The sequence below is a fragment of the Oxyura jamaicensis genome, chromosome 15 (assembly GCF_011077185.1).
Source record: "Oxyura jamaicensis isolate SHBP4307 breed ruddy duck chromosome 15, BPBGC_Ojam_1.0, whole genome shotgun sequence".
Taxonomy (NCBI): Eukaryota; Metazoa; Chordata; class Aves; order Anseriformes; family Anatidae; genus Oxyura; species Oxyura jamaicensis.
The window spans coordinates 10,085,810-10,111,695 of record NC_048907.1 but is presented as its reverse complement, the minus strand read 5'-3'; the positions used below and the strand labels follow the sequence as shown (position 1 = coordinate 10,111,695).

Genomic DNA, 25,886 nt, shown 5'->3' with positions numbered 1-25,886 from the left:
TGTGTTGAAATGTACCACTTTGCTGTTTTCCCATTCCCCCATGTCAATTGAATATTGTGCTATTTGAGAGAGCTGGAACTGAGAGTGAGTTGGTAACGCTGACCCTGCTGTTTGTCAGAAAGGTAGATGTAAAGGAAGCTGCTATAAAAACATTCCTTGCTTTGCAAATAACAGCTGAATAGGACTGTCTGTAATAGATGTGTTTAGCAATAGAAAATAGCATTTCCAGAGTCTTACTCTGAATGTCCCAGGAAGCAGATGGAGTACCTGTGTTTGGTAGTGAAATACAACATGATAAATGGAAAATGTGAATAATGTATGTTTACAGATTATTTGTGCGATCACATTTTTCCTTATTGATACAGAAGGGACAATCCTACAGCTGCTAGGGATGTTCCGTTACCAGAATAGCAATTGACCTTAAACTTGACCTCTGTCTCCTAATGTATGTAATTTTTTTTTTTTTTTTAAAAAAAGCTTTTTCCAGAAGAGATAATTGCATAAAATTCTTTTTGTTCCATTCTGAGTGATAAACATTGTTCAAACACCAATCATAACCCATCTCTTATCTTCTTTGGTGAGCACCGTCTCAGCTGGACTCTTTCATTTTTATTGGTAGTTATTTGTATCCTTTTGCTTTTAAGTTTATATGTTAAAAAAGACAAATTATTTTGGATCTGGAACTTAAAAATCACATCTATAATCATCAGTAATGCTATCTTATGTCTATGATAGATTTCTGTTTGCAAAGGAGACCAGAATGCTTCCTGCACTTACAAAGGCAGAAATTGCTTTGCTCCCTGTTGAAATGCAAATGTCCTGGGGCATAGTATGACAGTTTTTCATCAACCTATGGCAATGTTTTCAAGCCGCTCAGGGCAGGAGGTAAAGAATAATACCATATCCTGGTGTGCAAGATAAATTATGAAAATTGGAATTCACTCTGACATAAGCTTGGACGTAGTTATTCAGGCAAAAGATGTCATGGATTCTGGTTTAGTATCTTGCTGACAAAGACAATCGTACACATTATATTATTACACATGAAACCCTTTGTATACTCCATTGGTCTTAGTATGATTGGTTTTATTTTTTTTTAAACTGAAGCTCTTTACCCCCAAGTTTTCCTTTTCTTAGGTGTGTGATCTTGTCACAAGCTCCGGTCAAGCTTTCCATCTTCTGCAGCGCAGCTATTACTTTTTTGCAAGTTCTTTCCCTTTACTATCAGTATTTCATATATTTTTTCCTCTCAAATGTACTGGTTCACTTCTTGTCTAAATGGAGTGTTGTTGATATAATTTGTCCATGTTTCTCCTAACTCAAAATGCACTTGTACTTTTACCTTCAATGATGATCAGCTTATCCTAACATCATAGCATTCCTTGCAAATGTCATAAATGTGCTTCCAGATGACAGACAGCTCAAGGATTTCAAGACTTATTGGTTCTACTTAATGGGTAAGATATGATGTAAAGCAATTAAAGATCTGTAGGGACAGGGTATCTATGATAGGAAGGCTGGTATTGTGAGAAGCTTGCTTGCAGTGTTCTTAACTCCCTTTTCTGCTTCCTATTCGGATAACGTTGCTGTTCATCATTTCACTTTGAAACTGTCTTAAAAGTTTGTTCCTTTTTTTTTTTTAAAAAAAAAAGGCAAGAAAAAAAGGCAAGAAAAAAAAAAAGGCAAGAAAAGGCAAGTACTGTTACATGCTTCCTTATGTCGATTTTACTGTTTCTGTTCAACCTAATCAGCCATGGACAAGACAGGGTTCCTGACAAGCTGTTAAACACCATTGGCATTTGTGGCAGGAAGCATAACTAATGAACTAAGTTGGAGGTAGCTGAGCTGCACACTGTTAATTGATATTTCACTCCTGAGCTCTTTCTCATTTGCTGTATGTGACAGAAGGTCAGAGAAGCCTTTCTCTCCCTTGTGTGTGAGGGCTCTTTGAGAACAAATCCTGCACGAAGGCATGTGCAGAGTGGCCGGTGGCGATGTGGCACATTGGGCTGTGGTCTGCATGAGCTGCTTGTTCGTAGCTAACGGGGTAAGAGGGTGAATATGGCCCCGATCTGGAGTGAAAATCCAAAGCTATAGGTGTTCTCCCATCTCATTCTCTAGTCCATGCAGAGCCCTTGAGGAGACTGTGTCCAAGGCTGCTTGCAGCCAAGGGGGAGGTTGCCTGCTTGGGCTGAGTGCCTTTATTCACAAATACAGTTTTCAAATTTAAATGACACCTGGATATTGTTAGGAAAGCAGTCATGTCATTTTATTAAAGTACATTGAAAGCTTTTCTTAAGTTTAATGTGCCTGGAATCTGGCTTTATCAAGAAGGTAATATGGGTTTTATACTTCTACATTTTGTCATTTGACGGTAACATTCCTGGAGGTAATTCAGTAAATGGTGTAACTAGCTGAATGGTAAGAGAGGAATCAGGCCTCTAAGAAATCACACGGTCTAAAACTGTGCTGGTTTTGACCTGCTCTTTTGGGGAGTTGTATGTATGGTGCTTCAGATAGATGGGGTTTGAGCTGTTTCCCTAAATTGAAACCAAAAAATGAGAGAAAAAAAAAAAAAAAGTGGAATAAAACTGGAGGTTGTTCTCAGAGCTCAGATTACAGGAAAACATAAAATATGAGATTCTAAATAGTTGTGATTGTTAGCAACCCTTTGATGTCTATATCTGTGTTAGCAATTTGCTAAACTTCAGCTTATTGTTTGTAGCCTCAATAAGAAAGACCCTGGGACTGTTCCCCTGCTAATTTGAGTACGTATTTTTAACCAAACAAAAGTAGGCCAACTTACTCTTCAAAGTTCATCTTACCTTCTGGTTTCTGTGCATTTACACAGAACTTATTTCTTTAGGCCTTTGGGTTTCAGGCCTTAATCATGGGAGCTCTGCCCCCGGTGAGGCTGGCCTCTCACCGAACAGGAGAGGAACAGGAGAGGCCAGTGGTTCAGCAGAGCTCAAGGTGTTGACGAGGCAGGTACGAGGCAGGTACGTCAGTCTGCCATTGCTGAGGGGTCAGCATGCCAGTCTTGCTTAGACTTTTGTGATCGTGTGCCCAGTAACTGTCATCGAGGCAACGAGAGGAATTTGGCAGGCTAATTGTTAATGTTTAGACAGTATTCTTCCTTGAGTGAAGAAAAAAATGTGTACAATTTGCACATTTATATAAAGCTACCTGAAAGATGCCTATCTTGTGTTGTAGGAACCTCTGCCATCAGTAAGGAAATGGTTTGTGAGCCCTGCAGGCAGGTTGGGCTGGTCAGATGTGCTCTGCTCTTGGGGACAGTAGGAGCAAACGGTATCTTGTGTTTAAGTTACAGTTAGTACAGTTCTGTCATGCTCAGTATGCACACTTATCTAGCCGTAATTAAGCTTCTAGTGTATCCCAGTGCTGTATTTTAGAGGGAGGAGTCAGTCTGCCACTTGCTCTCTGTAAGATAACACGCAGATTTCAACCTGAGGAACTGTTTCGTGTTTTGTTTTCCACTGATAGAGCGACCCTGCTTCTGGAATAGGCATTCGGGCTGTCTGCCTTCCCAGCGTGTGGTGAGACTCCTGGTTTGCGGCATCAGGAGAACAAAGGAAAATGCTGTGAATCAACCCTTTTATCACGGCAGTCCATCTGAATGTGATGAAGAACAGGGCTTAGGACCTTGGTCTTGGTTCTGTCATGGTGCTCTGGGGTTGTCCCGGCTGTCCCAGCGGGACAGCAGTGGTGTGCAAGGAGAGGAGGCTGCGCCGTGGGCTTCAGCACCCTCACCATGATGGGCGAGTTGCCTGTGGGGAGGCCAGTGGAGATCTGGAGAGCCCTGAGAAATACCTTGCAGGGAGGGAGAATATAAACATTTTTACTGAGTTGCTCAATGCCAGCAATTAGGCTAGTTAAGGCAGTAAACATTTGAATGAATTGTGGCTGCGAAATGGTTTGAACTAATCTGAGTCACACTACCCTGAGCACAAACACTTGGTTTCTTAAGGCGGTGGTAATTACAGTATACTTTTATTTATTTTTGAACAAAGTATAAATCAGTAAATCTAGAAGCTTTATTTAGAGGAACATAGTGCAGTTGTTATCTGCTTCATCTTCACTGCTGTCTCCTGCCCTCCCTCCCCTCTCGTCTGTACCTCCTGAGCAGCCTCTTTCAGGAGTCAGGCTTGCCCTTCAGCTTTGCCATGAATGGCAGAAATGTGGATTGCTATAAATCCATTTGTATGCATTAATATTAATACATGGATTATTTTCTCCCTTTCCTGGAAAGGGGAAGCAATCTTCTTTTCTTCATCTTTAGTGGTGGCACAATTTTGTGCAAGGCGATGATTTCTGTCAGTGGAAGCTGCAGTTTGTGATTAGTGCAGAATGCCTGGGAGGAGGCGGGCTGTGTCTTCTGGAAACATGCTGAGCCCTTTGTCCCGACTTTCTCCGTGCATCTCGTTGACTGTCAGAGAGCAAGGCTGGAATTATCTCTATTCATATGTACATACAAAATGTATATGAGGATGATCTTACTTTTATTGACACAAAATAAGAAATATGCCTGAACGCAGGAGCCAGAGGATATAAAAATGGTTGAAGGAACAGGTCCAAATTTCCTGTTCCTTAGTAGATTTATTTAAAGATGATCTGTTTCTACTGCAAGACAAAATATCTATTTTTTTGGCTGTCTATGTCTAGATTAAGATCTATCAGAGCGGGTATATTGTGGCAGCTAACAATGGAAAATGATTACATACGTGGTGATTGGTAAAGGGAACAAAAGAAAGCTAGGAGGTCATCATTAGTGTGCGGACTAGTACAGCTTGATTTTATAAACGTGTTTTGGTTTACTACCAGCACTAAAACTAAAAATATACTCTCTGGTGGAAGCATACAATTTCAGGGATGACTGAAAGGCATAATTAGATCATTTAATAAGTGATGGAGCTACCAGCTCTGCTTGTATTAATCATTACTTTTAGCAGAGATGGAATAGTTTCTTAATGAGTTTCTTATAGTTTCTTAGATGGAATAGTTTCTTAATGAGTTTCTTAACAACAGGGGTGGGTTGAGAAGGTTTGTTAAGTTTGTTTGGGATAATGCTATTTGTGTCAGTGTTGTAGTCCTATGCATAACATGTTGCAATATTTTTATCCTGAACTTACAACTGCAGCATATTATTAAGATATTCTAGGTTTTGAATTGTTTTCCATAAAATGGAACTTACATAAATTCCTGGGCTGGTGTTTTGACCTTTCTGTGCCTCAGAGGAGCTCGAGGAAAAGTCCTTGAAGTCACTGTAAGAGGAAGGATTAAGGACTGTTTAGTAATAGTATAATGTAGCCTAGATCACTAGTAAGCGTTCCTTTTCTCACTCTCTAACAAAGGGTCAAAGTTGTGTAGAAATTTGCCTAGAGATAGTGTGAAGACTTACAATTAATGGGCTGTGTATTTTAGCGTTTTACCTTGAGTGGTCATTGAACAGAGATTTCGTAATACCACTTTTGTTGCCATATTATTTTGTATATATTTTAAAGTAATTGTGTAAGCACGGATTTCACTATAAAAAACCCACAGGTCTGACTGCAAAGACTTGCTCTAAAGTTTATTTGTATTTTGAAGTGAATTATGAAAGTTCACAGGGCATGTGTAAATCAGGCACACTGTTATAAATAGAAGGAGATAGCTGATGTGAATTTGCTTAGATGTTATACCAAACCACAGATTGAAGGAAAGAATTGGGGGATTTCAGCTGCTCAGTCTTTCTTCTCACTAGTATAGGGTAGACTCAGCTTAGGATTGTTAGCAACTTCTGTAGGCAAAATGTGTGAAATGTGTTTGGGACTGAATTCCAGACTCTCTGAAGAGCCTACTGTACAGGCTCATTCCTGTTGCCTGTTGGGGTTGATTGCTGTATATTGTATATTTTTTTCAATCTTTCTGTGGTTTGGAGAGTATGGTATTTATTCTCTCTCCCTGTTGGTTTATTATGGTGGTGTCTACCTTTCAAACTAATCTGTGGCATGAAATGGGAGCCTATGAAGCTCTCTAATGTCTTTCTTTATTGTTATTTTCAGGATCCAACAAACTTGGATAAATTCAATGTCTCTAACTTCTTTCATGTTAAGAACAACATAAAAGTAGTTGATCCAGGTAAGGATGAATTGAAGGTAGGTGAGAAAACACCAACTCAAATATGCAAATTATAAAGACTGCATTTTTATGGATGAGTATTCCTTGGAGGCTGATGGTAGCTTTGAAAGCTTCTTGGAAACATTTTCAATTGTCCGTTTCATATCAAAAAGAGTTGATAAATTTTGAAACAAAGACATGATTCTTTGAGAAATCATTAACTGTCTCTGTACAGACATAGAAAGTTTTCTATGTCCTTTAAAAGAAAGTAGATGAGAGAGAAATGAGATGAGGAGAAAAATAATTTGCCAAAAAGTCTAATAGTGTTGTACCAGAACCAAGACAAGGAAACCTACATCTTCTCATAGGTTGTTCTCATCTGTTGTGTGCTAGGTGCTGTTTCATACATTTAACTGTATCAAGAATGTGTTGTTCAACCTTTCTGTCTGAATAACAATATCTATCTTCCAAGTTAAAGATTGATATGTATGTTTCTAAAATTATTTCAATCAAAAATAAAATGTCTTTTTTTGTTTTTGTTTTTCTTTGTGGATATCACAGCTGAGGAATTTGCTTCACAATTGTTCTGTGATTCTTTGATAACTAAATGCTTAATGATATCTGCTAATGTTATGTAGTTGAAGGAAAAAAAAAATCTGTCCTATGTCCTTGGGGTTTCCTTTAGAACTGTTTCTAATGAGGTGTAATTGCTGATTCCAAGTGTGGTGTGTTTTTCTGAGTCTTACTATGCATCTGTTTAAAGCTACTAATTCTGCAAGCAAGTCACTGTATTAACCATTTATTTTCAGAGGGTAATATCTCAGAGATGGAATAATTAATTATATATAGCAAATACTAGGCATGCCAAGACAGAGAACAAGTGAAACTTGTTTAAAAAATATAATGAAATTAATGAAATTCTACAGTCTACTCCACCAGCCTCCTCTCCCTGGTGTTGTATTAAAGGTCTGAATCAGGGATTTTTGCGTGTCAGACTTGGTCATTCAGTAAAGAGACAAAGAACAGAAATTTATATGGCACCCAACTGTATCTTGTCCTTATTGTTCTATAAAAGTAATTTGGTTAGACTTGCGTGAACTTAGATCAATTCTAGTGGTTTCAAATAATTTTTTGCAGTAATTGATTTGAAGTTGATTTTTCTTATGTATCATCATATTGGCATTTATTGTGTCATATTTCAGGTTATCCTGTCTTTAGCATTATGCATTGCTACTTGTTACTGTTTTGCAGAAATAAGCATAGTTATTAGACTATTTAGAAAAGAAAAATAAAAATACCTGGAAGATTTTTGTGTGACAAGGTGTGTAGTAAAAGGAATGAGAACAATATAGAATTTATCTTTCAATTCTGACTGTTTTTGTCTTATATAGATGAAGAAAAAGCAAAATTAGATCCATCTTACTATTTGAAAAATACAAATGCTGAGACACGAGAGACTTTACTGGAGCTCTACAAGGAGTTCAAAGGTGATGATATTCTAGCAGCTACTATGAAGGCTCCTGAAAAGAAGAAAGTGGATAAGCTGAATGCAGTAAGTTGACTTAATTTATAGTTTAGCACTGTTAAACTTCTTGAAGAAGTAATAGATGTTTTTCGGCTTGGATGCCATATCACAGTATAAACAGACACCACTTCTTATGTTTCTGTTACAGGGAAGTTCTCCATAGATGAGGGTATAAAAATCATATTGGTATTCTGTAGAAATATTATTATATGTGCCAGTGAATTTCTCTTTGTTAAATCATTATAAACGAACCTAAATGTTTTAGAAATGGAGCACAATAAGAAGGAGGAATCTTTCTGATGTGGTTATGATGTATGTGTTGGCAGAACCTTTTTTCCCAGGTTGCAATCTCTTGCTCTGAATTTGTTTATCATTGCTTCCTGCAGTTATTGGCAGAGAGAACACACCTTAGGGGCAGTGCAAGTGAATCATTTCTGGTGTGGGCAAATACATAAATCAACTACAGCTATTTCACCATTTTTTCCACTGTAGCGCAGGATTTTTAGTGAAATATTTTAAAGAATGTTCTTCCAGGTGCATATTACTGTGTGTTCATGCCTGTCAAAAGGAGCATTCATCTGCATCTAGATTTCCTACATCAAAGGCTGTTTGAAATGAGCAAGACAGGGTATTTTTCTTTAATAATTCTGGGATGTATGTGTCTCCATGCTTTGATTATACTTACATGAAAATGAATAGTAATGCAGCATACGGCTTTTTATGAGGAGGCTCATTGATAGTTTAGTTAGTGAACATATGTGACGTATGAGTAGGATCACTTTTGTTCCATTTTCAGGGTGCATAGCATTATAGGAAAAGAAAATATTCAGGGAGGAAAAAAAAAAGAGATAAGAAGCAATGACGAACTCTGCATATGTTGGAGAGTCAGATTATTAGCTAATCGTATGGATGGGTTAACTATAAACTTGCACAGCATGCAGTGTAACCTGATGGACAGAGCATGGGCCTGTGACTTACACATGTATTCTGTACCAGGCATTACCCCAGAGTCGCCAGAAGTATCTCTGGGTTTATTAGGTCTTTCTAATTTACTATAAAATCTACGTGTAATGTTCACGTTTTCTTTCTGTAGAAGAATCACAAAGCTCAAAATAAAGCCATAGGACAGTGCCTCTGCATGCAGAAGGGCCTGTGTGTGTGGGAGGGGGGTTGGTTTGTTTTCCTCTGCAGTGTCTCTGTGGTTCACTGGATTTTCCTTCCACTTACTCAGCAATGTTGGAGAATTTTACAGATGTCTTGCCAGCAACGTTGCTTTCATATCTCTACCTGTAGGCACACAAATAAATTCTAATAATACAATCTTTGCATAATAATGTATTAAATCATTGTGGAAGCAATAAGCCCCTTCAGCTCAGTGCCTGGGCAGCCTTAACTAGAGTTTCATTGAGGAAATGTTATGGGTAACAGATGGAGAAATATCCCTACACTGGATATTTGTTTCTTCCTGTAAGAACTAGAGCAGAAAATCTGCCTTCAGAAGGATGACATAAATTATATTTGTGTGTTTTCAGTGCTTATATAGTATCTAGTGCTTGTCTAGTATCTTAAATAGATAAATTGTAGTAGCTAATGCCTTTTTCTCTTGCTTTTTCCTTTGCGAACAGGCTCACTATTCCACTGGAGCAGTAAGTGCTTCCTTCACCTCCACTGCAATGGTACCCGAAACTACCCACGAAGCAGGTACCAGAATTACCTACCTACAAGCTGTTTACTTACTTTCCAGTTTTAATGAGTGCTCCCAAGCACACATATGTTTATGGGGACTGAAGGAATGCATTGATAATTGGCCAGTAATGATGCCTTGGAAATGTATTCCCTGAGCAGATAAATCCATACTTTCAAGTAAGCTCATTCTGAAAATAATGAAGTAGTTATGAATTAGCTGCTTCTTTTGAATGGCAATTACTTATGTTGAACTGGAAGTAATGAGGTATATTCTATGACCAGGGACCACAAAAATGGGGTATCCACTTACGTAAGTTAGCAGTGAAGTATAATCTCTCCTCAAATTTCATACAAAATCTTTACCACTTTTTTGACATAACCTGGTATTGGTGAGACTGATGGCAAATTTTGTGGTGATAACTTTTGATTTTCTGCTTTTTGAAGTTATATTCTACACAAAAATGCAGTTTAATAATATCAAGTTTTTATTTCATTTTCTAACCTCAGCATAAAACTGTACTATGTATTCAGTTTGAACATTGATTAAACAGCTGAGCAGTTAGTATTCCCAGTTGAAGAAAGAAATCTGTCTTTTGGCACTAAAATGCAAAAGTGCGTCATGCACTTTGGCGAAGATTAAACATGTTTGCCAAAACTACATGTCTACCAGGTTCAATTCCTTAACTTGTTGAATTGCAATGATTTGCAGATGAATCTTTGAGTGTTGAAAGTATTTGACTAACTGGACATTTTGACACAATGGAAGTGGAAACATTCTAGATTGATCCTTTGGTTTGACTTTCCAGTAAACTTTCCAGTAATTTAGCTTTATTTGTTTTCAGATCTGGGTAGGTTCTCATATGTCAGCAATTTGTGGTTGACTGATGACTACCTGCTTGGCTTCCAAGTTTGACAAGAACCAGTTTGGTTTCAAAATAATGTCCATGATTGGTAGGCATTACTTGAAAATTATAGTATGTAATATTGAATGTTTTTTGAGACTTAAAAATACAGATGATATTGTTGGCTCTCGAGGAGCTGGTGGCCTTCTGTAATGGAAAGTGTTTTGCACAGAGATTAATGTGAGGTTATCATAGATGAATTGTCGAGTGCAATCCCCAAAGACCCAGAGGAAAAAGGTCAGACAGTAGAATTTAGTAATTAGTTTGCTGATCAATGAATAAACTTCCAGAGAACTAATTATTGGCTTTTGCATTGTTACAGCTGCTATTGATGAAGATGTTGTAAGATACAAATATGTGAAGAAGAAGGGCTACGTACGACTCCACACTAACAAAGGAGACTTAAACTTGGAGCTACACTGTGACATGGTACTGTATGCCCCATAGGCTGAATCTTCTAATGTACCTTATATATTATACTACTGTATGCATAAGCATGCTCATGAGTAGTCCCAAACATTTCAGTGGAGCAGTTTACAACAAATCACGGTACCTGTTGAGAGCTTCAAAAGATCAAGATTAAAGGGCCTCAAACAGTAACTGGATAAGGAAGGCAGAGAGAAAAAAAGAAGGAAGAGTACAGAGAAGGGAGAATAATCCAAGGTTACACAGCAGGTTACTGGCAGAAACAGGAAAAGAACCTTGGTGAAACTGAGAGCAATCAAATTGAATACTCCTGGTTAAGATCACCAGAAATGTTTAGGTTTGTTCTTAAATTCCGGGCTTTAGAGAGCAAACTTAAACAAAAACCATGCAATGTGTTTTTATCTCCTGCTGTCTCGGTATTTAAGGTTCAAGTTTTCAAACGTCTTTCCTTTGACTTTCAGAGGTAGACATTCATTTAAAAAACAGTGTACTAGAGTTTTCTTAGAGTCAATACAGTTTGATTCTTCAAGAAATCTGTGGCTCTTAAAATAATAAACATGGTAAGACTCATACTAGACAGACAGGTTGGGGCAACACTGATGTCTCAGACACTGCTTGCTGGTGTGTTTGGTTATTTCTTTGTACAACCACGTCTATAAAAGGAAAATGTTTTTAATGCAAAAAGCCCAAACTTTCAATTGCTTACTGAGATTTTTAGCTTGAGAAATTACAGGTCTGAATGTAGATGTTTTGGGGTTTAAATGGTGAATCTTCTTGTCATGGACTTCACAGAACTAAAGACAGTCATGCTGGCTGCCAGCTGGGGTCCTTGGTATGAAATCCGTGCTCTGAGAGAATGCATCCTTTTTTGCCTAAGCCATGTGTACAGCTGTGAGAAAGGAAAATGAGCAAGCAGGACAGTCCTGCCAGCTTTCCTTTCTCTTCCTCTCTCTCTAAAAGCAAGGAGCAAGATACATGTAAACAACTAAAGCTGATCTATGCAAACAATATGAGAATTTCCACAAAAGTGTATAATGCTAGTAATTCTGTAGACCTCTGTCATCCATACAGGTGTTTTCCATGCTCCTAAATAGTAACACTATGTAATAAGACAAAAAGCAGAGGATGTTAATACAGCAATATTTGGGGGAAGCAGCAGAATGAGCAGATTGCATTGACTCATTTGTTTTGCCATATGTTCTGAAACTGGCTCTTGGCTAGTGCAGGCTGGCTGCAGCTATTCTTATCAGCGTGGCTTCTTTGGTCACACGTGTGACCAGTATCACTCAGTCCTGAGGACCCAGGCTCAACTGCCCATGAAAAGCTTCTTGTACGTTTTCCTTTTCTTTCCGGCTAAATCCCTATTCATTTCCCTTTCACACAGTGCTTCCTCATGTACATATTGGAAGTGTGCAGTATTTTGCACTACCAGACCTGCTTGAACGTTGGTCTCTAGCCATCTGTTTCTTTCATTTCTTTGTGTTGATTAAATCTGTGTGAATTAAGCAGACCTTTGGCTTAACTGAGGAAGAAGATATATATTTAGAATAGGTAGGAAAAACTTGCTGCTTTAAGGAGCTTTTCACAACATCCACTTTAGGTCATCATCTGAGGTCTATTAAATCAGTTCTTCCTGGAGATGTTTCCTTTACTATATAAGGAGCTTGTGCTTCTAATTTTGGTTTTCCTGAATCACACTGAGGTTAGGCATGTAAGCTAGCACAGTGCAGAATAGAGCAAACATCTTGCAAATGCATAATACATAAATAAGTTGCACACATATATATGGGTTGGTTACAGCAGATCTATTGTGATGGCAAGGACAGACATAGAAAATAGGGAAATCCTAAAATCAAGGCCTTCAAATACTCAGTTCACTCTGCTTGTGAGTATGCACTGTAATAGTATTAATTATTTCATCACATGATGTTTCTCTTTAATCTGTTCTCCTGCCTCATTCGGTGCACAAGCTGAACCAGTTCTGGGAGGTATTTGGAATTCTGTAGGGGAAAGAGATCATTGCAGAAAATTGAAATCCTGCATGAAGTGTAGAGTCTTGGTAAGTCACTGTCTGACCAAGTAGCTAAGCCCCTTGAATGCAGTCTGAGGGAGCTGGACTGTATCATAATGCCTGCCCAAATTAATGTTGCATGGGCTTTTTGGTGCATGATTTTTCAGCCTTTACAATCTTTCAGTGTAATTGGTATGGGTAGGACCTCAGCTTTTCAGAAGGGAAAGGAGTGAGGAACAGATTTCAGCCTAAGGCACTGTACTGATACCCTCTCAGACCACCAACAGATTTGGGGCCAGTGGATTCAACATGAGGTTCTGTGCTACTTGAGGGAATGAGAGAGCTGATAGCAGTATTAGGCTGTCTTTACTGTTTGAAATCAGCCAAAATGTGTATGGTTTGGGGAATTCATATATCTACACTCACTCTCTCAAGCAATGCAAGTGCAGGAGCAAGTGTATGATTTATGAGCTATGTTATAGTGGTGCTTAGCTTTTTTTTTTTTTTTTTTTAATAAAAAACAGCAACTGAGCACTCTGACTGGTTGTTGCCTCGACCTAACCGCAGCTTCCTTTTTGTAATTGCTGAATGACATCCTGTGCCCAGGTTATTATGGAAGCCATCCTAGCAGTGGTTTTCATTGCAGAGTTCTGCAAATACATGATTGTGAAATGCTTTAGGAAGGTTGAGTCTGAAGTTGCTATATAAATATGATAAATGAATACCTTTGTGCAGAGGTAGGACATACAACATCCAAATTACATTTTAAAATAGTTTTATGGGCAAGATTTAAATAGACATTTCTGAGGTGAAATTTGCTGAAATAGAGAACAGCAAGTGACATACTTGCTGTCACAGAGTGATGTCTACTTTGGAGTCTTCAGCTGTGTTTTCATGGCTATGGGCTGTCTATTTAAACCAAATATTCTTGCAGTTCTCCTCACAGTGGTCTGCACTGCTGCAGAAGTCGGCCCAATATCATTTTTGTCTTCAGTACTCCACCCCTTGGATTCCTACCCTCTGTTCCCAGTTCTTCTGTTCTGAGTTCCCTTTGGAGCAGAAGCAGTTTTCCCTGTTTTTGTGAGTGACGTGGCAGTATGAATTGTCTGGAGTTCAGTTTATATGTCCATGTGGAGACCTTTGTTTAAAAATAAATGGAGGGATCCTCGTACACTAGTACTTTAAGGTGCCAATCAATAAGATTGATAGTGATGAGATTCTTCCTAGTACTGAAAGCCTAATCAAGAAAAATTTAGTATTGATCCAGGGTAGGAAATCAGTGCTGCAGTGTGATTGAAGTCATCAGTTAGCTTGTGACAGGATACAGAAAAAGAACATGAGATAGGCCTGGAATCCAGGTATTTTCTGTGTTTGAAATCACTTGTTCAAAGCACTGGAAAACTTCAGTTAGGTTCCAAAAAGATGATGTGTGGTGTAAGTCAGTGACCTGAGAAAAAGGCAATAGAGACTTTGGAAGATAAGCTTTTTTTTTTTTCCTATCCATTTGAGTTTTTGCCTCAAATGAGCAAAGGTACAATACTGTTCTCTTTTCTCTTTGCACCACAGCGGTGTGCATGTTGTTCTTTATGACCATTTGTTTTTCTCCCAGTCTTCTTGTTCAGATACAGTATGTTCCCCCTGGTGGGGACGTAATCAGATGGCCATTTGTTAGGACATTTTCCAGGAAGCTTGAGTTCAGCTGGGCATAACCAACATTTGTTGTATATACTAATTGGAAACAAATTTACAAAATTCTACTTGCCAGAAGTAGTTATGACTAATACAGAAGATTTAACACATCCAGCATGCTTTTCTTTCAGCTCTAGTCTTATGCATTGCCAGACAAATAAGTGACGAAGAAATAGTTGATGAAAGGCAATGAATGTGGCTGGATTTATTGTATTTTATTTATGGTGATTTTTCTAATCTCAAATTCTCTTAGCTGCTTTAATTGGTATGCTTCTGGGAACAGCCATCTACATCATCTGTGTGTATTCTGCTCTATTAGTGACTATATTGATGAAGTTATACCTTGTAGATGGTAAAGCAACCTCCTAAGGCAGGGTGGAGGCTTCACCCGGCAGAAAAAGGCAAATTGACTTGGAAGTAGAAAAGCGGTGTGGTGTAATGGATAGATTGGAGATCTAGCAGCTGGAACAGCCTGAATTCTGTGCCTTTGCCACTGCGGTGCTGTATGATGTGCCTACGTCATGTGGGTAATTTGGGTACAGATTACTTTTTTAAAAAATATCAGTAACATTCCATTTGTCACATCACAACGAGCAACAAATTCCCAGACAACAATATGTATCATCAATGTCTGATTGCTGCAGTGCAGCTACACAAACAACTGAGGCTGCCTGTTCAAATCAGAAGCCCTACCTATGGATAGAGTGTGTCGGAATCCTGCCCTCTGCACTTGTGAAAGGGAATAAAAATACAAGCCTTTGCTTGTAGGTTGCTTTGAGACTTTCTTATTTAGTGCTGGTACTTTTTTTTTTTTTTTTTTTTTTTACTTTCGTTGTATTGTTTGGTTGTTTGTTGTACTATCTCCCTTCTCCATTTTAAGTTCTCATACAAATGATCACGATGCAGTGATGATCTGGTGGCTAAACACATGTGATAGAGGTAATTGAATACTAATCATTAACTGCCATGGCAGTTTTTGTTAATTCCCTTGTGTCTCTCTGATTTAATACTTTAAGTTTTAAGGGCAAGTTGGCATAACAAAGAAGAATGTGAGATGGATTTCAGAGCTCTATCCAGCACTCCACAAATGCTTTTTGAGGTTTTAGGCCCTGGCAAACTCTTCCTAATGATGATGTCTTGGCATAACTATCTGAAGAAGCCATTATTCTACAGACAGTGATGTTTTAATCTTCTGAGGCCCTCTGACCTATTAAATATGCCTCTGATCTATAAATGTGTAAGCCAGCCCCTGTTCTTTGAAATCATCTGTCCTTTTGTGTAAGGGACTGATCCAAAGATCAGAAGCCTGTAAACTTCTTTTCCATTTCCAGTAGGAAAGAAGTGAGTTCCTTAAAAAATCCTTTGACCTGCTTGCATGACGAGGTCCCCCAGTCTTTCTGAATCTCTCATTTTCCCTCCAATTTAAATGTCTATTCTAACTCAATTTCTGCCAGCTGTCTTTGGCAAATATCTGGCTGATGTTTTACCAGTGTCATGTTCACTCAGTAATATGGTCGTGGGGATGAAGTATGGTGGTTTTGGCATGGTTGTAAATAGCTTATTTCACTTTTTTTTTTTTTTTTCAACAAAAGACGTAATTGTAGAAAGAGCTGCAAGTTTCAGCTTTGAAAGTTCTTGTCAACAGAAGCTAAAAAAACAAAACAAAACTGTCCTCTTCCAGTAGGAGAACAGTCAGATAAAAATGTTTGTTAGAGAGGATGTTTTTATTTCCTGGTGTGTTTTTACCTCCAAGTGCTACAATGGCAGACAGATCTATTGCTCTTTGTGGATGGGAGTAGAATGGCCCTGTGCAGCCGTATTGATTAGCAGGTTTTTTCTTGGTTGTTCTTAAGAGACTGGTAACTCATATTTAAATTATTTTTATCAGGAACATAACACCTATGTTTGAAATAGTAGAAACATTTTCCTGTGAGATATGGACAGGAAATGCTTTACCTGGATGCTACCATCTTGCACTTGTCCTCGGCTCTGTTTTGCAGCAGTGAAGGGCAATAGGAGCCCTCGTTGCCTCAGTGGGCCGTTCAACGTGGAAATGAGGAAGGCGTTCAGCCAACTCCCTGTGTACCTACCTGTCTCTGCACTGTGGGGCTTGCTGCCCTTGGCTTTCTTTGCATGGTTTCCTGGCAGCTTCTGCCTTTGGGTAACTGGGAATATGTTTTGCACATTTGGACCTTTCTACTGACCCAGTATCCATGGCAAGCTGGATCTGGTAGAGGGAATCGATCGTTATTGGATTCTCTTTTGCTTTTTGACATTTGACGATGCAGGAATCCCATACCAGCTGCGTCTGCCACTTAGTGATCCCAAACCTGAGGATGAGGTAGGCGGTTTGGAGTTACACAGCTGCTGCTCTTCATCTTCCTGTGACATGTTTCTTGTTTGTACCTTGGCTCTTCTGATGAGAGCAGGGTGACCTTGGCAGGCTGACAGCTACCAGAGCTTTGCTGTCTAGTGTGGAAGTGGTTATGAGGTGCATCTTCTTAAAATGCAGAATTTATGTGCCAGTTGCAGACTGAAGAAATGTCAGGGAGCTGCTGTGGGACCTGTGATACTCCAAACTTTACAGCTGTTGGAGGTTACTCAAGCAATTAAAGTTGGGTCCTCATTTAAGCTGTACCTAGTGATGCTGTTGTATTTGCTGGTGCCCAGCCTTGCACTGCACTGTCTGACAAGCTCCTCAACCCTCCTGTGACTTACAAATTTGAGGGGGAGAGGATTGTTTCCTTTTCTACTACTACAATAAATAAGTTAGAGGAAAAGTAATGACTGCAGCTAGGAATGACAACTCTGCCTCTGGAGAGCTAGCAGTTAACGTTGATAAATTAGACGAGTGAATTACGTACCCTGTTTAACTTGAATTGTTTTCAGCTAAACTGATTGATTGTCCCTACTTGCAAAAAAAGGAGGGGGGGGGGGGAAGAGGGGCGAACGGAGTATGTCGTTTTCTTATTGGCATCTTGTCTAAGCTAAACATCTTGCTTAGGCTTTGGAAAAGTTTTCAGTAGTATCGTTAATGTCAGAACTGTAAAATGCTTCTGAAAAGTGAAATTTCGCAATCTGTTAGATTGCTAAATAGCTAATTAAATTATAAGAGGCTTCCATATAATGAGAATGCAAGAATTCTGCTGTTTGTTCTTAGAAAACTTTGAGGTAGCAAAATAGGCAAATGATTGCTATGAAGTCAACAATCTTTTACCTGAGGCACAGTTTGCATGTTTTGATTCTTGTTTTAATTTTAACGAGTCTGGCCAAGTGTTTTTTTTAATGAGTCTAGCCAAGTGTTTTACCCCACAGTGCCCTGATGCTTTCATCTTTCCTATCTCATCAGATCTGTGCTCTTCTGATCACAAATTGATCTGAATGTGTTTGCTCAGTGTATGATCAGATTGAGAAGACTGGTCTCTCGTACATGAACTGCATCTTCTTTGATTTGAACCACAGCAGGCAGTTGTTTGTCACCATAACCTGTCACCAGATCAATCCCTCTCATGTGCTGGGGAACTGTTTTAAAGAAAAGTAGAATCGGCGGGGGGCAATATCAGGGTCTACAATCATGAATCCTGCTGCAGGAGAAATGTTTGAGTTCCCACACTGGAATTCTCCCCAAGCTTTTGCAGTGGGCTCTGTGGAGTTTTGGATTTTCTTGTCCCTCTTGCTCTGAGACAAATTGAGTGTGCTCATAGTTCATTTAAAAGTGAAATAGGATAGGTAGCCTAATCTGTCTTCTGGTACAGTGTTTTGTATTGAAATGCACTAAAACCATTTGTATGTCCAATTTTTTTCCATGACTTAGTGGAGGAATGATGCTTGCAGATGCTTGCACCTGATAGATGGTGATTCCTGAAACTGCTGCTTTATTACGGTTGTAACACTGTCTCTGACTAAGCCCTAAATAAGCCAAGCTTTTATTTGGGCGAGTTTGTTACTCCGGGACTGATAGGCTGTGGGGATTGCAGATTGAAAGGGGTGGGGAGAACTGACTTTAAGCCTTACCATATCAACTCTTTATGGCTCATGCATTAGAAACTTTCATTCTAGAAGAGCTACAATGAAGAGTGAAAATGCTCTAGATGTTTGTTTTTTTTTTTAAAAAAAAAAAAAAGGTTAAAAAAGCATGTATGTAAATGGACTAAAGCAATAGAAAATCTGCCAAAGGAGATCTATGTAAGGAAAAAAATAAAGTAAGCTTAATTTGAAGCCTTAAAAATTTCCATCACTAGTTCATGCCTCTTAATAGCAGGATTCTGGCATTTGTGTGATAAGATGAAGGCTGTAGAATGTAATTTCAATTCATGAGGAATCAGCTTTTCATTATTGCAGATTATTTCTGCTTTGAAGCATAGGGTTAATGGACAAGGCTCTGTGTTATAGTGCAACTACAACAGTTCATCCAATTTAGAGAGACAAAAAGAAATAAAAGGGAAGTGGAATTAGCACAAGGAAATTATACAGATGTGCAAATGACAGCTTCTGAATGCTTAGTGTGAAATTTCTCTTTAAGGTTCATGCAGATCCTCAAGGGATGAAGCATTTTGAAATGATTAACTCGTCACATGGCAAAGCCTTCTTCCTTGCAGTCATAGCAACAACTCAGAAGCTCCTCTTTTTTCCTATCACCTGTACCTTGGCAACAGGGGTGCCACAGGTTTTTAGTCTACTTCTGGCTGGCTCTTCATCTGTCCAATACAAATTCTGAGTTAAGCCAATTTTTGCAAATGCAACGACCCATTTTAACACATGAGAAAGGAGGGATGCAAAGTGAGAATCAGATAGTGACCTGGCTTGGTTAGTCTTACCCCTGTGGTCCTGGGTTGCAGCAGGAGAGGTGAATTTTGCCTGGTTTGTAACAACACTTGCTGGCACAAAGGAAACTAATATTGGCTTGGTTACTACTCAAGAACAATATTTTTTTTTTTTCTAGAACTTTATAGCAAAGGACAAGTTTCTTTTTTAAATTTTATATACCTTTTTCAGGATTTTCCCCTTTTCCATGATTTCACAGTCTGTCTCTTGTCACTATTATGTTTGCATGGTCACTCTGAGTAGCAGTCTTTTTAATTCTGAAATTTGTCTAGCTTTAGTGACTCGTAGAGTGCTGATGTTTCCATGTCAAGTTACCCAATAAGTGTGTTAGTTAAAGGGAGATCTAAACATTATTAGAAAACCATTGGGTTGTTACCCCCATTATATACCCGTCCGTGAGCCAGGCATGGCATTTGGGCCTTCTTGTGGGATAAACATTCTTCTGCGTTCCTGTCTCGAAGGGTTTATTAAAATTTTAGTGCTTGGCTTGGGCATGAGTTTTCAACAATTGAAGTACAGTTATATGGCATCTTCAAAATAAATGGGGAGTGAGGTGGGAACATGATAAAAATATTTTTTTCTTAATGTTTGTCACTTGGAGAGAGTAGAATTGTCTTTTAAGTTGAAGGACATCATGCAGAGGCATGTTTACTTTTGTCGTCCTATCTTGACCAAAGAAAATGAAGATTTCTCAGGGCTGTCCTGCCATGTTCTTCAGCTTTCCACAATTTTTTTGTTTGCCTTCTTGGGACTGTCTTGGGACTATCACTGCAGCCTTCCGAGAAACTATTGCAGTAGATTTACAATCTAACCTTTCTTTCTGTTACTGGCTTTTGAATCAACAAGATTACAAAATAAGGTGGCGTTTTTGCCCTGGCTGTCTTACATGTATGTCCAAGTCATAGGAGAATAAAATAATGTACGTAATTTCCTGATCAATGTAAAAAGAATAGAAGAAGAAGCTAACTGTTGCTGTTGAGACAAGAACAGCCAGAAGTAAAAGGAGAGCCTGGAGTCCATTGTCAGTAATGAGCCAACAAAAAAGTGGCGTTGTCTGCTGCACTTAGCACATTTCTAGGTGTCTTGACCATCCCTTCCACCTTCAGAAACGGTGTGAGGCAAGTGGTAGGAGGAAGTTTCTGAAAAAGTAGACGGGTTTGCATTCCAAGACTGTGAGTCTGACATCTTCCGCAAGATCTTACACTCGTGTAACAAAGTCAGGTTTGTTTACTTATGTTTCTCATCGGCCTTTGTAGTTGGAACAAAGACTTCAAAGACGGTTCTGTTTACGTGGTCAGTGCAGAACACAACTTCGTTCTACACCTTCCCCAGGAACCTCGAGCCCTTCTGCTTTGGGCAGGATGCTGCTTAAAACAGTCCTTGAAATGTGCTTGGCAGTGTGAGATTTGGCAAGAACATTAACTGCTTTGAATAAACCAGATAATCTGAGCCAGATATTCTAGATCAACTGCATGACTGAAACTGGGGTTTATTACCAATTGAGTCCAAACCTTTTTATTTGTGTCTCTACTAAAAAGCACCACAAAAGGTAATGGTAATGTTGCTAAGGAACTGTCTACCTGCCAAATGTATCTGTATGATGCATGAGGTGACCATGGGAACCAATTTGGTGGCAATTATTTAAAGAAAACCTTGCAGCGAAATGATTATTGCATGTACACAAAATATTTCTGCAGTTGCACTTGAAAAGCCTGTTTCTGGGAAAAGATATAATAACTAGAAAACAATTTAGAAAGAGGGGTCAGCACAGGTCCTGCATGGAAAAACACATTACTAAGGCCAATTTTTTTGATGTATATTTTACAAATCAAGTATTGAAAATAAATAGGAAAACTGTATTGGGTTATCAACTTTATGCAAGTTTAAAACAGTTCGGTATATATCCCTAAGGGACTTAGTCTTTTGCCTGATTTCATTTTTCTTAAAAAATTAATTACAGGTTGCTGTATTCCCCCCAGAGAACTTATTAGCTATGTCTCTCTCTGCAAAGACTGTTTGGCTCTCAAGAGATAAAGTGCCTTAGGCTAAAAGCTGCTGATTCCATTTCTGATTCATAAATAAAATTTTTAATCTTATTTTTATCCTTACTGACATTTTCCATGAGTGCTAACTAATAGCACTACTGTAGGATCAAGGTTGTTACAATGTGGTCTTATAAGGGAAACATACACTGACAAATGATTCTTCAGGGATTTAATTTTACCTGAAGGGTTACGTACAAAGATTATTTTCATGGATATGTGTCCAGTTCAAATAAAAGTTTCAAAATTTGCAATATAAACATTGAAACAATAGGAAATTCTCCTATTGCTTGAAACAGTTTTTATGGAATATATCTACTTACACATTGCCCTCGGGATGCTACCAAAATACACGTCTTAGTGTATTAGTGTATTCTACCATAAACCATTACCGTTATAACTGAGAGATGAAGTATATAGGAAATCTGAGATTATAGTTGGTGTAAGATTGCATTAGAACTTGTTTATTTACCCAGTTATGGTAGCTGACAACTGTCATCTATATCTTTGTAGAGTAATTAGGAAGGAATTATTATAAAATAATTTCAAATGCCATGTAGGAGGGTAAAGTTTGTTTGGATAATTAAGGGACATTTCAGTGTTAAACAGTGGTGAGAATGATTATGTTTCAGATGAGAAATTACTAGGAAAACTGAACTTCCAGATAGTTCAGTATGAATAATTGTATGGGTCTGTTTTGTGTTTGTTTGTTTGTTTGTTTTTTAAATATTTCTCTCTTTAAGTTATTGTAATTGGGCTTGCCTTATTTTAAAAAATATATCTGTTGGCATTATTTTTTTGGTTGTTTGTTTTTAAGCCACTTCAAATTGCAAGTCTCAGTCTCACTCTCTTTCTGCAGCTCCCAGACTAGTGGTACAACCAAGAATAGTCTCTTATCAATTCAAAATGAATCAGTCTCTTTCAGAAAAACGCTTGGAGTCTTGTATGTATTTGTTTACAGACGTCATGACTCATGCTGGGGCTTTGCTTGCGAGTGCATACAACAAGAAGTGCATTTTCAAAGTCTGTAACAACTCAGATTAGGTAGTTGTTCGGAGATTTTTTGGTAAAGCTGGAACAGATTTATGCACATACTCCATAGTGGAGCTGGAAAACATGTCCAAGTACAGAAAACTGTTTCTGTGCATGTATTTTGTACGTTATTTGTACGTGTGAAGGTATTTTAATATTGTAGAGAAGAGTATCTGTACAACTACTATGGGAAGACAACTAGGTAAAGGTTTTGAAAAGGTAGCATTTGAATGCCCTAGCTCATAAATTTGAATAAATAGCTTTAGTTTACACTGTAAAAGTAAATTAGAAATGGCAATGTATTCAACATCTTTTTTTTTCTTTTTCTTTTTCTTTTTTTTTCAGTTTTGAAAACAAGCTGTCTTTTTTTTTTACTATTATTTATTTTCCTGTGTGCTGGGCCAGTTGTCAAAACAGTGACTTCTGGGGTCAGTCCTGTTTTCAGTTCCAAGTGGTGAAGGGGATCAAATGCTTCTCTTCAAGTTAGCTTCAACGTGCTCACTTTGCAGTAATAAAGCAGAGAAGTCAGATTCTTTCTTCCTCTAGGAAACAAACTTTCTTCAGTGCCCATTTGGAAGAGGATTATGGTACACTATTGAAACTAAGTTATTTGAAAGCTTACCTGCTTTCACTATCAATTTATGTACCCGGAGTTCACATTGTCTGAGTTGGTGTTCAACACTTCTTTGTGTTAACTGGAAGGTCTGAGCTTAATTTATTTAACATAGCATGTGTCTCTACAGTATACTTTAAAAAAGCAAGTATTTTTTATTTTTCTGTAGACAGAGGTTCATTCCTCTTCAAGAGTCGTGAATGATTGAAAAGTAACTCTTGTAGACAGTGTGATGACCAATTTGATTGTCTAAAGGTATTGCTTAATTAAAAGTTCTGTTTGTCTTTCAGACACCCCGAACATGTGAAAACTTTATCAAGCTGTGCAAGAAGAACTATTATGATGGAACAATTTTTCACAGATCAATTCGTAATTTTGTTGTGAGTATTGAGCAAATCCTATATAATGCACATACATGATGTCCACAAAATACTTATTTAGCTTCTTCCATGCATGACAACTCACAATAGGAGTACGTTAAAAAGACCTTCAGAACTAGGATTGTCCTAATTTACTAAATTTGTACTTTACTGGTCTTACTAACTGCTGTCTCTGACTAATAGTGTCACAGAGTATCACTGCATTTAGTAGTGTTTTCACTGGCATTCCAGACAAAGCCTTTGGAATTCATTGCTTTGGCAAGGAGGCAGTCAGCCTCCCCAAGCTGTGGGTGGGTGGTTAATGAACAGAAGGGGGGGGGAGGGAGGGGAGATGCTAATTTGCATATATAATTGTATGGCCTGTTGAAATCATATTCAGATGAAACGTCAGAAAGCAGCTGAATTTTTGTTTCAGGTTGTGGTGCTTGGATACTGTCCCATCATCTTTTCCTGAGAGTGCTCCAGGATGTGAAGGAGTTAAAGAGCACTTACTGAAACAGAAAGCTGACTTTAGTAGTCAAAGACCTAAGCTTTCAACTTGTATTAGAGAGCTCCATATATAGTTGTAAACCACTGGCCTTCGTATGCTATTGAGCACAGCTGGTAGAAAGAAGCAAGAGATGTCCTCATATAAGTGAAGCTCTTTCTTACAATGACAAGCAGTTTGGATTCAAACTGGATGGTCATTTTAATCATATGCTTAACTTTGAGTATGCAAGTATTTACATACTACTGTATGCTTGAGCATACACCAAGCTGTTATAAAGATATCAAGATATGATCTTTAAGCAATGGTTTACTTTCCTTACCTCTTTCTGGGAGAGATGTATCTAATAACATGATAGTCTGAAAAAGTGTTTTGAATTCAAGGTTTAATTCTCAGGATGGAAGCTTAGATTTGGCTATGTACCAGCCTAGTTAATAGATTTTCTAACGCATTTTTTGTTTTATATCAAGACTTGCCAGATGTTATGAGTCCTTGAGATATCTTTTTGCTACTGCAGTCCATCAGAAGGCCTAGAAATATGACCTTTATTTACATAGGTACTGTCCAGGCAGCTTAGGATATTGTAGCTGTACTGTAAGTTCCTTTCAAAAGAATTAGCAACCTGATCCTGAAGGCAGTGCACGTCTTTCAGAGGACATCACTGAATGTTACATTCCATCCTGCCATCCTAAAAAAAAAAAAGCTTTTTTCTTCTGGCAGCACTATATATCTCAGTTCATAGTTTAACTCACCATTAAAATTGTGCTTGTGTGCTATTACTGTGTAGCTAGTCATGTCACGCTCCCTCTACTGTCGTTGGGCTATGGAATATTATTTCTGTAGACCCTGCATATATATAAAGTGATTAATTTTGATGCTAAAAGATTGGTTTCACATGGGGATTTTTCCCACTGCAGACAGTGAGAAGGATACTGTGAAACATGGATTCAAATACAGAGCATATTCTACATCCCCTCATTTTGCCTTCACATCATGTGGAGGATTGGTAGCAAAATATAAAGCCTTTTCTGTTCCAAAAGCAATGCATCATCAATTAAAAAGCAGGTTTCACACTAACACATAATAGAAAGGCTGATCTGGTTAACCCATTTGAGTCTCTTTATTTTCTTATTTACCCCCTAGAGGCCTATTATTTTTACAAAACTGTCATTTTGCTCTTGGATAAGTAATGCAGGAGATGACAGCCAGCTGATAAAAGAAACTCCAAATAGGTAGTAATAGATTCCTTGTTGCTAACGTGTCAACATCACATAGTATAGAAGGAAGAAAAATGAGTAGAATTGGCTTCTGTGGCTTGTATTTAATGTCTTTCACACAGATGTGTGTGTAACCTATTGATTTTATTTTAATTCTGCAGATCCAAGGAGGTGATCCGACTGGAACAGGAACAGGTAAGATTGAGTTATCATTATGTAAACTGTTTTCATGTGCGGTGTTGTTAAATTGGTTTCCAGATACCTTGTAGATTAAAATTCTCTAAATGATGATCTGTGGTACTTCATGGGTATTTCTGCTTTAAAGTACAGGTTTTATTAGTTTTATTTTTTATGACCATCTTTACTGTGCTTAAAATTTCATCCCATATACTTGAACTGTAATACCTGGGCACTCTTCCTTGTAGAATTCTTGTTGGGTCTTTGCTTCCTTTTTCTTCCAGAATATAAATAAAGGAAAATTAAAATGATTTTACAGCTGGCATTCCAGGGCAAAGAACAAAGGAAGAAATGCATTCATGCAAAGTTACTTTCAAATTCAGAGTTAATGAAATACTTGAGACCTGCCTCTGAATTGGGGAATGGCCAGATACCATCTGTTCTCCCAGCTAGTTGTCTTGTAAAGCCCAATCTTCTCTTTTTTTTTAGTGTTTAGGTATCACTGTTACTAAATTCTTCTTCCTGTTCTTTCTCCCTAAGTGTTGGAGATATGCAAAACAGTCATATCAGAAATGGTCAGGAGGCACAGCAGCTGAAGGATCCTCAGAGCGTTTCCTACCACATTTGATATGTCATGTAATATTCGTAGTTGGTGCTGCAAATTTGCTCATTATCCACTTGTACCTTTTATCTACCCACTTGTAGGTGTCACCAGCCTCCACAGCTCTTTGTCTGGTCTTGTGGAATTCTGTGCATTT

General features: G+C 38.2%; 1 protein-coding gene across 1 annotated transcript in view; it reads left to right on the top strand.

Moving 5' to 3' along the window:
• The window catches only part of PPIL2 (peptidylprolyl isomerase like 2), a 155,211-nt gene that overhangs the window by 105,129 nt on the left and 24,196 nt on the right, over window positions 1–25,886 (top strand). The window contains exons 11-16 of the mRNA XM_035340909.1: window positions 6,063–6,138; window positions 7,509–7,669; window positions 9,268–9,343; window positions 10,553–10,659; window positions 23,158–23,247; window positions 25,113–25,146. Of these exons, the coding sequence (XP_035196800.1) occupies window positions 6,063–6,138; window positions 7,509–7,669; window positions 9,268–9,343; window positions 10,553–10,659; window positions 23,158–23,247; window positions 25,113–25,146 (544 nt within the window). The remainder of the gene's footprint in view (window positions 1–6,062; window positions 6,139–7,508; window positions 7,670–9,267; window positions 9,344–10,552; window positions 10,660–23,157; window positions 23,248–25,112; window positions 25,147–25,886) is intronic.